Source organism: Populus alba, chromosome 19 (genome assembly GCF_005239225.2).
Source record: "Populus alba chromosome 19, ASM523922v2, whole genome shotgun sequence".
Lineage (NCBI taxonomy): Eukaryota > Viridiplantae > Streptophyta > Magnoliopsida > Malpighiales > Salicaceae > Populus > Populus alba.
In genome coordinates, this window is record NC_133302.1 from 3,883,917 (window position 1) to 3,898,165 (window position 14,249).

Here is a 14,249-nt window from a genome sequence, read left to right on the forward strand (position 1 = left end):
AGACTAAAAACTCTTGAACTCCAATTCAATGAAATGAAAGAACATGTTAAGCATATTTGACAGTTTAAAACTACAAATTAAGATCCCCCATGGACAAAAAGTGAACCAGGAAAAAAAAAAGAAATATGATCGAACACCTATGTATTTAAGTTAAAAAATACAGTTGAAAAAAGTGAATTAGCTATACATGACACTAGATATGTTGTCCATGTTTCGCTGTGGGCTGAGCAAATTTCTTTTTTGATGTAAAAAAAATCTAAGTCTTGTGTAAATAGATTAAGTGGTAATTTAAGTAATATGAAAGAAAATAACAGCTAAAAATAAACTAGCAAAAAAAGGATAAAAAGAACCATATTTAAGCATATTCGTATTATTAAACAAATCAAGGAAACTCGGACAAACCTCATAGACCTAGTCTAATCTTAAAAACTTGTAACTAGTTAAATATTAAACTTGAGTTCAATCAAGGAGATTAATTGTTAATTAATTTAATTTTGAAGGATGAAATCATTGAAAAAATATTAATAAAAAACTTGAAAAAAAAAAGAATGTAGATAAAACTTGAGAGAAGAACACCTAAGGAGGATGAAATTTGAGAAAAAATTAAAATAATCCAAAAAAAAAATAAATAACAATTAAAATAATGAATACTAAATCTGAAAGGTTAAAAAATCATAAGGGATAAAATTGAAAAATATTTGTAATTTGATAGATCATTTATAGATTAAAAAAAAAGGTATGAGTAAAATTGAAAAACAATTATAAAGGGCTAACCAAATAAAAATCAAACAAAAAAGAAAAGAAAAGAAAACCCAAAAACATGATTAAAAATAAGAATAAAAGGGAAACAAAACCAAGACAAATCGGGTGAACTATCTAAACCTGGTATAATCTCTAAAACCTACAATTTGTGAAAATCTTGACTTGGGTTTAACCAAAAAACTTATCTCTCAACAAATTTAATTTTGAAGGATGAAATCGCTAAAAAAATATTAATAAAAAAAAAAGTTATTTAAGAGCATCAAAGTAATTACGCCATTTAAAAAAAAAAATTCTTGAGTAGTAAGTATTAAATTATTTTATTCTAAGGTTAAATTAGTAATTTTAATGTAAAAAATAAAAAGAAATTACTGATCTAACCCCATATAATTTAAAAATATAATTGTATTAAGGTGAAAAAGCCATTTTACCCTTAATATGTAGCTCAAAGGTTTTTTTGGTTTAAGAACAACATTGTAATTAAACTATTCAAATGAATTAAAAATTGAGTCTTGGGTACAATAAAATCTCTTTCACATTTAGATTATAAACAAGTTTATGTATAAAAAGAATTCTATACAAGTTTTTTTCAGGCTTACACCATCCAAAGTTAGGAACAAACTTAAATTAGGGTTTAAAATAGAAGGGAAAAAAAAAAGGAGAAACAATCCTAAATTTTTCTTTTCTAGATAATTGATAAGGTAATGATATCGGATCAAACATGGATTTTAAACCTTGTTCTAGGCTCAAAAAAGAATAGGCCATAAAATGCCTTGTACCAAGAAACAAGCATCCTAGCACTAACATTGGAAAGACTTAAATTCTCTCGATGAGATTAAATTAACACAAGAAGCTCTTAACGAGCATCCACACGACTACTCAGCCTATGATGAAATAACTTACAAAATTGTTTGAATAGTAGCTAATCCCGACATAAGTTAAAAAGATAAAAAAAAATCATAAAATAACAATAGAAATAAATAAAAATTCAAAAAAAAACTAGAAAAATAAATAAAAATAGAAAAAAAACAAAGGAAGTAGCAAGCTTCAAAGAGTTTTTGCTAATTTTCATAGAGATTTCTTGCTTTCAATGTTTTTTCATAGTTTTCGCTGAAGATCACTAATGCCCATTAAGAGACGCCTCACGAGCCTCTCAAAACGTGCAAGAGTCTTCTATTTTCTTTTAATTACAGAAAGACTAGAATACCCCTAACCTCATGTGATAATTCCAAAAAAATGAGATTAAAAAACCAAAAATACCACTTGACCTTAGGCAAGACAAAGTTTATTACAAGGGCTAGTCAGTAATTACATAGTATAAACATGTTAGAATGACCAAAAGGCCCTTGACTCCATGTGATAATTGCGAAAAAATCAAGGTTTGAAAAACAAAAAATACCCCTTGCCCTTAGAAAAAAAAAATTGACCCCAAGGGCTATTTGGTAATTACACTGAAAAATATAAAAATTCAAAAATGCCCCTTAGACATCAGCCTTTTCTTCTTTTTTCTTCTTCTTCTTCTTTTTATTTTTTTATGGTCATAGGTGTAATTATACTATGCAAAAAAATATAAAAATGTTATTGTACCCTTATATATATATATATATATTCTATCTTTTGATAGTTTTTAAAGAGTAAAGTGGTTATTTTACTGTAAATTGTACTGTATGTTAAGCTATATCAATTGATCAAACAGAAACTATAGTCTTATAAATTGAATCAATATCACAGAAAGAAAAAGAAAAAGAGAGAGATGTAGAGAGAAGCTAGAGAGAGAGAGCAGAAACAAACTGATAGATTCACTTAATCAATTTGTAATTACACATAGTTATATATAAAGCTATAGATAACAAACTAACTAATTTCAGATAATTAACTAACTATTTACTATATTAAAATTATGACAAGTGTCACAATCTCAGGCATTATACTCTAACATTGTGGATAATCCACTACAGTGAAATACTGATTATTTTGAGACATATATACTGCTGCATGCAAATTGTGTACATATATCTCCTGCCACGCAGTTTTGCATGCAAAAACAACTCACCTACAATGTCAGAAACATGGAGGCAAGCGACCTGCAACACTATTCAAATATGGACACGCACATATACACATAGTAAAAGCTCAAACATCAATGTAAGAAACTAACTACCCAACGAATCCAGAAAAGCATAGTCATCAAATCTAGTTTAGCAGCTGATCTGGTTAAGAATATTCTAGGTAATTGGATCAAACTATAAGTTTGGATCAACTCGGTTCTATCAAAAAACCAAGGCTGCTTTTAATAAAAATTATTACAATTAACTTGATTGGATTTCATCCGAGTTTTACAGAATCGACTGGATTGTTAGTTTTTTTAAAATTATAGTCGAGATTTTATTGACTTCTGGCATATAAGATGATAGTTAAAGAAGTAGAAAAAAAACAAAATGAAAGCATGGCTGCTGAAAAAAAAACAGAGAATTTTTTTTAACTGGGTTTTTAGTTAATCTTCCAAGTTATCAAAATTTAACTACCTCAATCTCTAATAAAATGTTTCAAAAAAGATCTCAAACTTGTCGAACTCCAAATCGACAAGCCACTAAATCAAGCCGCTTAGCAGTACCATGTTTTATAAATATTCATGGAAAAACCTACGTCTCTCTTCGTCTCAAGCCAGCCTGATGCACGCCATAAACGACAAAGATTTTAGAACAATGCGATTACATTATGCAACACGTACCCATAAAGAAAATATGTGTAAGCAAGAAAGGGAATTGCAGACATGCAAAAGAAAGGACAAAATTACATGCAGAAAGTATTAGCAAAAACTGAGCAAACCGAATTGCCACGTCCCAGATGCGAAACCCACAATCTTGCACATAAATACCAGCCCACTTAACCCTGAAATTCCACAACACCGTAGAAGAACTACAGTAAGCATGGGTTCTTGTTCTTTGTTATCTCTTACTCTTTGCTTTCTTGTTCTCTTCAATTGTTGCTTTGCACAAATAGAGCAAGTATCCTCACGACATGGCCGGCAACAGCAGGGGCAACGACGCTCTCAACATAGCGAATGTCAAATTGATAGGATCAATGCCCTCGAGCCTGCTCGAAAGATCAGATCAGAGGCTGGTGTCACTGAGATTTGGGACGAGAATGATGAGCAGTTTCAGTGCGCTGGAGTTGTAGTTATCCGTCATACCATTAACAACCGAGGCCTCTTGTTGCCTGCGTACTCCAATGCACCTAAGCTCATCTTTGTAGAACAAGGCATGCATGCAATCAATTATTTCTACTTAATATGATAAAATCTCCCATCTACACTAAACTAATATCTCTTTTTGGTGTCAATGTAGGTAGGGGCATTCACGGAGCTGTATTTCCTGGCTGTCCAGAGACGTTCCAATCATCAGGAAATTCTTCTCAAGATCGAAGAGAAAGCTCCGAAGACCAGCACCAGAAGGTTCGACAAGTAAGAGAGGGTGATGTAGTTGCATTGCCTTCGGGAGTTGCTGATTGGTTTTATAACAATGGTGATTCACCTCTCGTTCTTGTTCAACTTCTCGACACAAGCAATCCTGCCAACCAGCTTGATCAGGATTTCAGGGTAAGAATCATAAAAATTCAAGCGTGCGATGTCATAAAATAAGCAAATTAACAAGGATTACTTCGTAAGCAAACATTAATTTTCCTTTTCAGGAATTTTTCCTGGCTGGAAACCCACGACAAGAATCACAAAGCCAAAGAAGCTCATACCAGAGAGGCCAATATGAAGGTCAACATGGACGCCGATATGAAGACGAAAGTCGGAGAGAACAGCAAGAAAGATCTCGCAATGTCTTCAGCGGTTTCAACGAGCAAATCCTTGCAGAAGCTTTCAACATTGACACCAAACTAGCAAGAAGGATGCAGAACGAAAATGATAACAGAGGAATCATTGTCCGAACTCAGCATGAACTTCATGTGATCAGTCCACGACAGAGTCAAGAGGAGGAAGAAAGACAACAAGAATCCCGAAGGAGCACACGTCGTCGTCATGAGGACAACGGTGTGGAGGAAACTTTCTGCACAGCCAGGTTGAAGATCAACATAAATGATCCAGAAGATGCTGATGTGTTTAATCCACGTGCCGGACGCCTCACTACTGTCAACAGCCTCAATCTCCCCATCCTTCGACATGTCCAGCTTAGCGCTGAGAGAGGTGTCCTTTACCAAGTAAGAAAATCCATGCAACCTTCATTTATTTTATTTTTTTTTCACATTACAGTACCTTTTCTTATTAAAAGAAAAATAACAAATCAAATTTATGGGAACTTGTACTGTAGAATGCTTTGATGTCACCATATTGGAACATCAATGCCCACAGCATAATGTACATCACAGGAGGAAATGGAAGGATTCAGATTGTTGGAGACAATGGACAGGCAGTATTTGATGGACAAGTTCGCAAGGGTCAAGTAGTAACAGCACCACAAAACTTTGCAGTGGTGATGAAGGCTGGAAGCCAAGGGCTCGAGTGGGTATCATTCAAGACTAATGACAATGCACAAATCAGTCAATTGGCAGGACGAGTCTCTACCATCCGGGCCTTGCCTGAAGAAGTGGTAGCAAACTCATTCCAGATCTCAAGGGAAGATGCCAGGAGGCTTAAGAACAACAGGGATGAAGTTGGTGTTCTTAGTGCGTCCCGTCAATCACAATATGGAAGGGATTAAGATTGCATCTATGAAATTGCAAGAGGCTTTATGTATGAATCACTACGGAGAAAGAAATAAGACTTAGGGGCATAAAATGTGGTCTGGTTTTGTTCCTTGTACTATGCTCGTATTATGCAGAAAATAAAATGTTCTCTGTTTTTTTAGTCGGTTCTGCTTTTGTTTCTATGATTTTTCCTTTCCATTTGATTAAAACTAAAAGCTTTTCCATCTATGAGATTAATTCAGGTAAAGGAAAATAAATAAATATATAAAATGTTAAATATATGCCCTTATGTAAAGGAAATATCTATGGATATATAGACACTGATAAAGTGCAGCAATTGATTTTGCTTATTTTGAAATAAACCTTAATGATATAGTTTTGAAGTTTTTGTTTTTAACATTTAGCCTTTGAGCTCAGATTAAAAAAATTAAAGTATGAAGACTTGAATAAAAATCTTGACAAAAATCTAAGGACTAAATTGGTATTATCTCTTAGAGTTGAGAGGAAACATTTACGCATTGTCTTGATATAGAAAAAAGACCAAGATAGTGGAGCATATCCTTAAAGGATCAAAATTATTTTAAAAATAAATTTATTATATATCTATATTTTTTATTTTTTCAACTAAACATATTAATGTATTTTCTATATTTATACTTTTTGTCTTAAAAACATTAATCAAATGCAACCATAAAATTAGGTGGTCACAAGTTACCAAAGAATAAACACAGAATGAAGAGCAAAGTTTTCAATATTTCTTAGCATGCATAATGAAATTTGAGTAATAATAATTAGAATTACCCGGCTTTAATGAGTTTGATGGGATTAATTTAGGTTATTATTTATGCACTTTGCTTTGAAAGGAAATGGTCTAAGTGGAAGTTTGGTTCGAATATCCGGCTTATTTCGATGATTTATATGGTTCAATTATGAATATGAAGTTGCCTTCAAGTTATATTGTTTATCAATACTAAAATTAGAAAAACAAAATATCCTTAATATGCGCTATACAGCAAGTTGAATATTTTTTCTTAATATAAAATAAAATTTTTAAGATGCTGATAATTTTTTTCTATTAAAAAAAATTAATCATGCATATAGAAGTTGAATCGATATAATTTGATTTATTTAGTGAGTTCAAAAACAACTTAAACAACCAGTAAACATCCATTCATATAAATCTATTAATCATTGAAGTAAAATAAATATCATTTCAATCCAAGTAAATAAATTTGATGTCCTTTAAAACTAAGAGGAATCAGGGAGATTGTGAGTAAATTAATTAGATAAAGTTTTCTAATGAATTTCTTACCATCAAGCAAATTTAATATCGAAAAATAATCTTAACTCACTCGACAATAGTCTTAGGAGAAAAGTCTATAAAAGTTATTTTAAACAACCGTTCAAAAGCTTGAGCAATTTAACTTAGTTTATTCCTCCCTGATAAATTAAAATGATAGTTGCAATAATCAAGTTAACTCCTTTGCTTCTTATTCTAGTATGTAACAATAATTACGAGTTAAAAAAACTAGAAAGCACATATAACAACAATTTTCATTCATAGAAATTTACACTTTTCTTGGATTCTATTGTCCACCGTCTTTATATCATATTCTCGGTCGTAGTGGGATGCTCAACATCATTTGAAATCCTTATATATGTATTTTAACTTTTATTCAACCCATGTTCTTATTTTAAAATTATAACTTTATAAAAAACTTGTCACAAGAAATAAGGTTTGAAACAAAAAACCCAAAATTCTTATTTTATAGTAATTAATTCATAAAATTTCTTATGCATGTCAAAGTCATAAAAATAACTTTTAATTAAGTTAAAAAACATTAAGGAATATAATGTAAAAGAATATATATATATATATATATATATATATATATATATATATAATGTAATGATAAAATTTTGACCCCGTCCAATGTAATGATTTGGACTTGTATGAACCTTGATTCACAAGTCCATAACTACTGAATCCATTACATGTCATTATGCATACTGCTAAGACTTAGCTACAAGGGGGGTGATTCAGTTTCATGTGTGAGCTAAAAATTTGTTTGGGCACCCCATATCATTTTAACAAGCATCGAGTCATTTCTGCAATCAAAATACTTTTAAACTTTCAGGATTGATTAGCATTAATTGCATGTTGGAGTTCGATCAAAATATTTTGCCAAAATAACTTTAAAGGAAACATCTTGTTATTTCAAACCAACAAAGAGATAAGATGTGATCCCAAAACAAAATGCAAAATAGCAAAATTCTAATACCATTGACAATTCATCGCTATTCTTAGATTAGCTTTTTTGGCAATATCTGTGTTTTGCCAAACATTTTCGATCACTTGTCATTCTAAAGATTTTCGGGGGGGTAATATAGCTAATGACATCACCTTTCACACACTCAACTTGCCTCTTGTTCATCCACTTTCAGAGTCATCTCTCATCATTGTTCTGGAATTCATGGCAGAACCTTCAATCTTTCCCCTCTTTATAGCTTGTTCAATTCTTTCGGCAATCCTCACAACTTCATGGAAATGTTGAGCTGAGCTTCCTATTAAATATTCATAATAAGGGGATTGAAAGGTGTTGGCGAATAAAGTCACCAATTTTGTCTCTACCAGTGGAGGTTGAACATATGTTGCCTTATCTCGCCATCTTTGCGCGTATGCCCTCACAGACTCTTGGTTTTCTTTCTCCATAGCCATTAGGATGGTTCTGTCAGGAGCAATTTCCAGATTAAATTTATACTGCTTCAAGAAGGCGTCTACCAGGTTTTTCCATGTCTTAATCTTAATATTGTCTAGTCTCATGTACCAACTCAGAGCAGATCCAGTGAGACTCTCTTGGAAAAAGTATATCAGCATCCTATCATCATAAATCACCTCGGTCATTTTATTGCAGTAAGATCAAAAGTGAGTGTTTGGACATTCTAATGCAGTGTATTTGATGAACTCTGGTATCCTAAAGTTCTTTGGTACTATGATGTTTGGTACCAAACACACTTCAGCTGCTCACATGGGATCAAACCAGTCATTACCCTCAACTACTCTTAATCTCTCTTCCAAAGCAGACAACTTGTCGTAATTCATAAAATCAGTGGATCTATTGCCAGGGGGATAGGGGTGATAGGCACAAATTATTGTTCTGCCGTTGAATTTGCACCCAAGTTTTGAGATGTCCCTGGGACATGGATTGATGGTGTTTTCACAAGAGGTTGTGCAATAATCCTTTTTCCATTTTTGGAGCCCAACACTTGTTCAAGCAGATCTGTAAGTCTAGTTACTTCAACTTTGATGCTTTCAATTTCATTTTGATAATGGGCCTCCAATTGAGCTCTTTCTTCATTTTCCATCTTTCAGGTGTAGCAAATCTTAATTGGGGACCTATGTTTCAACCTGGTTTCATGGATGATAAATGTATGAGTATGTTCCTATATGATGAGTTCAAGATGCTTTAAGAAAGGTTTACTTTGATGCAAAACAAAAGGTAACACACACAACCTAAGTAAATGTTCTATTCATTAAGTTAGACAAAAGGTAAGTTGACTATCTAGTCTCAAAAGGGTCTCATATCTGCCTCGTGACGATCTTCGTAAAGACAGTGTGGGGGCGTTGCAAGGAACAGTTAAGGCATGTATGCCTACCATTACCAAGCAGACACTCAAATATGAGTTGGGTGTTTCACGCATCTGAACCCTGACCAATAGCCATATGACAGATCGCTAATTCTCTACCTAACTTAGAAGCTTGTGTGTGCTTTCCAAAAATTAAAGTATATGATGCATGAGACAGTTCTATACGATGCATGAACATAAATGTACAGAAATTCAAACGTGTAATAAATAAATAAATAAAATAAGCTTATTAACAAAAAAAAAACACGCAAACCAAACAAAACACAATTATCAAACAAAAACAAAGCTTAGTCCACAAGGTCCCCAGCGGAGTTGCCATTCTGTCGCACGTGTGCGTCATCGCGGCAAAAACATCCCCCCTCAATGTAAACACCCAAAAGAAAATATATATATTTAGAGAGAGAGAGAGAGAGAGAGATGATGATGAATGCAGTTTTCGCTGCCGATGCAGAAATCGACAGCGACGCAGGTTTCACTGCCGATGCAGAAATCGGCAGCGATGCAGCTTTTTGTTGCCGATTATGGATTTGGCAGCGACGCAGCCTTCCCTACCGATACAGAAATCGACAGCGACACAGTTTTTCGCTGCCCATTTCTTGATCGGCAGCGACGCAGTTTTCGCTGCCGAGGCAGAAATCGGCAGCGATGCAGTTTTCGCTGCCGATTTCTCAATCAACAGTGACGCAGAGCTGGGAGGGAGGGGTAAAACTGGTTTTAGATAAACCAAACAAGGATAAGGACACACCTAAACCAACCCCCAAACAACCTATTTCATTTGATGGGTAGTATAAATTCAAAGAGGGGAGCGAGAATGACCCATCTTCTTCCCAAACCAGCAGCTGCATGCCATTCTTCCCTTCCCCTTTCACAACAGAAACGTGAATCAGACAAGTAGAGATTACCTTGTGAGCTTGTGAGGGAGAGATGAGACCTTGAGAGAGGAGTGGGCAGCTGCATAGAGGAGAGGAAAAAGAGAGCTGGAAAACGTGAGAGGAAGAAGAAGGAGGAGAACCAGCAGCTGAAGAGAAAAGAATAGTGTCAAACCTTCCTCAAACTTAGTTAAATTCAGAAGGTATTGGTCATGAAACTCCCTTTCCTCTCCCCCTTAAGATCAAAAACGAAAATGAAGAAGAAAAACCCTAAGAAAAATTGATCTAAGATCTAAGCCAGCTATGAGGGAAACTTAAATCAACTAGGAGAACTAGCAAACAGAAGTGAAATAAAGTCAATTTCAAAACATCTAACAATTATGGTAGAAGGCTGGCATTAACTATGGGTAGGCCAGCATGCATGTGTGTGTGTGTTCTGCTGAAATTTAATTCTTTCTGCTGTGATGTTACTGCTGGAATTAATGTGTTCTTCTGTGATGATTGTTGCTGAAATCAATGTGTTCTGCTGTGATGTTGTTGCTGAAATTTAACGTTTTCTGTTGTGATGTTGCTGCTGAAATTAATGTGTTTTGTTGTGATGATTGTTGCTGAAATTAATGTGTTTTGTTGTGATGTTGTTGCTGAAATTTAATGTGTTCTGTTGTGATGTTGTTGCTGGAATTTTTGTTGAAGAACTATGTGCTGAAATTGATGGTTCCGATTTATGTGTTGCGCAGCGAAATTCTGTTTCGCTGCCGAAACCGAACCTCCTGCAGCGAATCGATATTCGCTGCCGATTTGTGTCTTGCGCAGCGAAATTCTGTTTCGCTGCCGCAACGAAACCTCCTGCAGCGAATCGATATTCGCTGCCGATTTGTGTGTTGCGCAATGAAATTCTGTTTCGCTGCCACAACAGAACCTCCTGCAGCGAAATTCTGTTTCGCTGCCGCAACCGAAATTCCTGCAGCGAATCGATATTCACTGCCGATTTATATATTGCCCAGCGAAATTCTGTTTTGCTGCCGCAACGGAACCTCCTGCAGCGAATCGATATTCGCTGCCGATTTGTGTGCTGCGCAGCGAAATTCTGTTTCGCTGCCGCAACTGAACCTCCTGCAGCGAATCTATATTCGCTGCCGATTTGTGTGTTGCGCAGCGAAATTCTGTTTCGCTGCCGAAACCGAACCTCCTGCAGCGAGTCGATATTCGCTGCCGAATTGTGTGTTGTGCAGCGAAATTCTGTTTCGTTGCCGCGACTGAACCTCCTGCAGCGAATTGATATTCGCTGCCGAATTGTGTGTTGTGCAGCGAAGTTCTGTTTCGCTGCCAAAACTGAACTTCCTGCAGCGAATTGATATTTGCTACCGAGTTGTGCGTTGTGCAGCGAAACTGTGGCACCCACAGCGATGCAGTTTTCGCTGCCGAACGGGCTGCCGTTAGCGAAACAGTCGTCGCTGCCGAACTGGCAGCCAGCAGCGAACCAGTTCTCGCTGCCGATTCCTACAATAAGCCTCCTAGGCAGGAATGATTTAAATGCTAGTAACAATTTCATGATATGATGGTGTAAAATATGAAACACTTGAATGTGAACATATGAACTCTTGAAACAAGTGTGATGATGAATATGATTCAAAAATAAAATAAATACAACTGTGCTGATTTGTGACCATTGATGTCTTAGGTGGTGCGGTCAGGATTGGACCATCATCAAGACAGGAACGACCCAGAGGTGGAGCAGGTAGGTGACTTGCACCTTTCTTTTTCTTACGTTGAATCTTGAAATATTTTAACTTGAGTACTATCATATTGTTAGAACCGATATTAGATTGTTGAACGCTTAAATGTTGATTAAAGATTGATTAGCTTCGGCTAATGGCATCCGAATGGATGGCCGGGACAAAAGAGTGATTAGCTTCGACTAATGGCATCCAAACGGATGGTCGGGACAAAGAATGATTAGCTTTGGCTAATGGCGTCCGAATGGATGGCCAGGATGAAGGATTGATTAGCTTCGGCTAATGGCATCCAAACGGATGGCCGGGACAAAGAATGATTAGCTTTGGCTAATGGCGTCCGAATGGATGGCCAGGATGAAGGATTGATTAGCTTCGGCTAATGGCATCCAAACGGATGGCCGGGACAAAGAATGATTAGCTTTGGCTAATGGCATCCAAATGGATGGATGGCCGGGATAAAAGAGTGACTTCGCTGTCGATTCTGGATGGGCAACGACACGGTATTCGCTGCCGATACAGAAATCAGCAGCAACGTAGATTCCGCTGCCGATTCTGGATCAGCAGTGACGCAGTCTTCGCTGCCGATACAGAAATCGGCAGCGACACAGTTTTCGCTGTCGATTCCTTGATCGGCAGCAATGCAGTTTCTGCTGCCGATTTTTGGGATCGGCAACGACGCAGCTTTCGCCATGGAATCCGGATGGATGGCCGGGACAAATGAATGACTAGTTTTGGCGAATGGCATCCGAAAACTAGAGTATCTATATGTACTACTAGTTGTTATAGCAAATACATGAAGAAATTATATTTGTTAATGCTTTATTTAATTGCCAAACCGTTAGTTAACATTATTATTATTATTAAGTATTTGCATTCTCTTAAATGTTTGTACTGCTGCAGGGACTTCACACCAACGAGATGCCTAGGAAACCCGATACACGGGAACCTACTTTTGCAAGGAATTATGTAGATGTATTTTAAATCACAATGTATTTTGTATGGATCAATGTATTGAATGTATAACTTTTATTAGATCCTTTTTGTTTAAAATTGTGATGACTATTAGTAGGATAAGACTGCAAACTCATGTCTATGTATATATTTTTAATATGAACTTCAAATCAAGCAACCTTAATATTACGTGTTTGTGTAAGTTTCACTTTGAAATGAAATGTTGATTGTATGGATTATATTTTGATGATGTGAGGATTTAGATCCATTGATTGCCGGCACCATGTGGATTGAATGCATATATATATATATATATATATATATATATAAATTTACTATGTTTTGGGCTTGGAAAGCCGGGTTGTTACACTCAAAATGTATCTAAATACAGCAAATCATGAAAATGTGGGGAAACAAGGGATTCTTGTCTTTTATTAGTGGAAAAATAGAATGGGAGTCGCCACCTAGTATTTTGGTCACTAGGAACCCTAACTAGCCTCAGAGATCAGGTACGGGGAGTGATTGCGTAAAGGGAAGGTTTTAGCACCCCAAATACGCCCTACCTAAGGTAAGCTGCATTGTTTAATTGTCTGATAAAATCTAAAGTCTTGTCTTGTTTTCTAGTTGTTGGTCCGTCTATAGTTTAAGAAAAAAAAAATCATCTTCAGTAAAGAGATCCTTATCTTATCGGGTATGACCTAACTGTTCTAACGTCAACAAAAGAATTTTAATATCCGGAATACGTCTTACGTATAAGATCATAACCCTAGATATTAAAGGAAAACAAAATAAGTTTTTTGGAAATTTTGAAATATTGGCTTAGTTTTCGTGACCTTAATAAACTGGTTATTAAAGCCAAAATACATGTTAATACAAATTTTTGAATCTTTGTTGTATGGAAATATGATAAGTTTTTTTTTTTTTTTTGAAAGACTAGAACGTATGCATGAAAATAAAATTTTTTTTTTTTGTGATTTTGTCGAAAACCATGTATTTTAATACCAAATTTATATCTTTACAATATAAAAATACAAACCAGTATTAATTAAAATGCAGTAAAAAAAATTACGGAACATCACAGAATTTTTGAAATAATGTTTTGAATATTTTTTTTTGGGCTAGGCCCAGCCCGACCCATGTGGCTGGGCTGGACCCAGCCAATGACCCCGCCGGTTTTAGGATGCACGCGTGAGTGCTGACTGTTCAAGTGAATTATAATTCACTTGAACAGTAAAAATGCAAAAGGAAATCGCATGCACAGAGACGAAAAACGCATACCTGGAAGTGGAAACGAAAGGGGCGAAGGTGATGGCGAAGGCGTGCTGGCTGGTCTCTTCTGTGCTTTCGCCTGTTTTAGTTCTTCTCCTCTGTTCCTTGTTTTCTTTTCTCTGTTTCTCTTGTTTTTTTCATGATGTTCTGCCCCTGTTCTTCTCTTTCTTCAGTTCCTTTTTCTCTGCTCTCTCAGTGCATTTTCTCTTCTCTCGCTGTCTTTTTTTTTCTTTCCTATGCCATTCCCCTCTGGTTTCCCCGTCCCTCTGTTTTTCCTTTCCTCTCTCGTTACTTTTCCTCCCACTTGTTTCTCCTCTCTCTCTGT

General features: G+C 35.6%; 1 protein-coding gene across 1 annotated transcript; it reads left to right on the forward strand.

Annotated features, from left to right (window-relative positions):
* Positions 1-3,689: 3,689 nt before the first annotated feature.
* LOC118052597 (legumin B) lies at positions 3,690-5,465 on the forward strand. Its single transcript, XM_035063592.1, has 4 exons — positions 3,690-4,020; positions 4,107-4,357; positions 4,450-4,965; positions 5,076-5,465. Exons 1-4 carry the CDS (start codon positions 3,690-3,692, stop codon positions 5,463-5,465), a joined length of 1,488 nt encoding a protein of 495 aa, XP_034919483.1.
* Positions 5,466-14,249: the final 8,784 nt, after the last annotated feature.

What these genes read in the sequence shown, in the direction of transcription:
- LOC118052597 (XM_035063592.1), top strand. Translation starts at nt 3,690, where the DNA reads ATGGGTTCTTGTTCTTTGTTATCTCTTACTCTTTGCTTTCTTGTTCTC. An exon ending in GCTCATCTTTGTAGAACAAG is followed by an intron (nt 4,021 to 4,106) that starts GCATGCATGCAA and finishes GTGTCAATGTAG; the next exon opens with GTAGGGGCATTCACGGAGCT. An exon ending in AGCTTGATCAGGATTTCAGG is followed by an intron (nt 4,358 to 4,449) that starts GTAAGAATCATA and finishes TTTCCTTTTCAG; the next exon opens with GAATTTTTCCTGGCTGGAAA.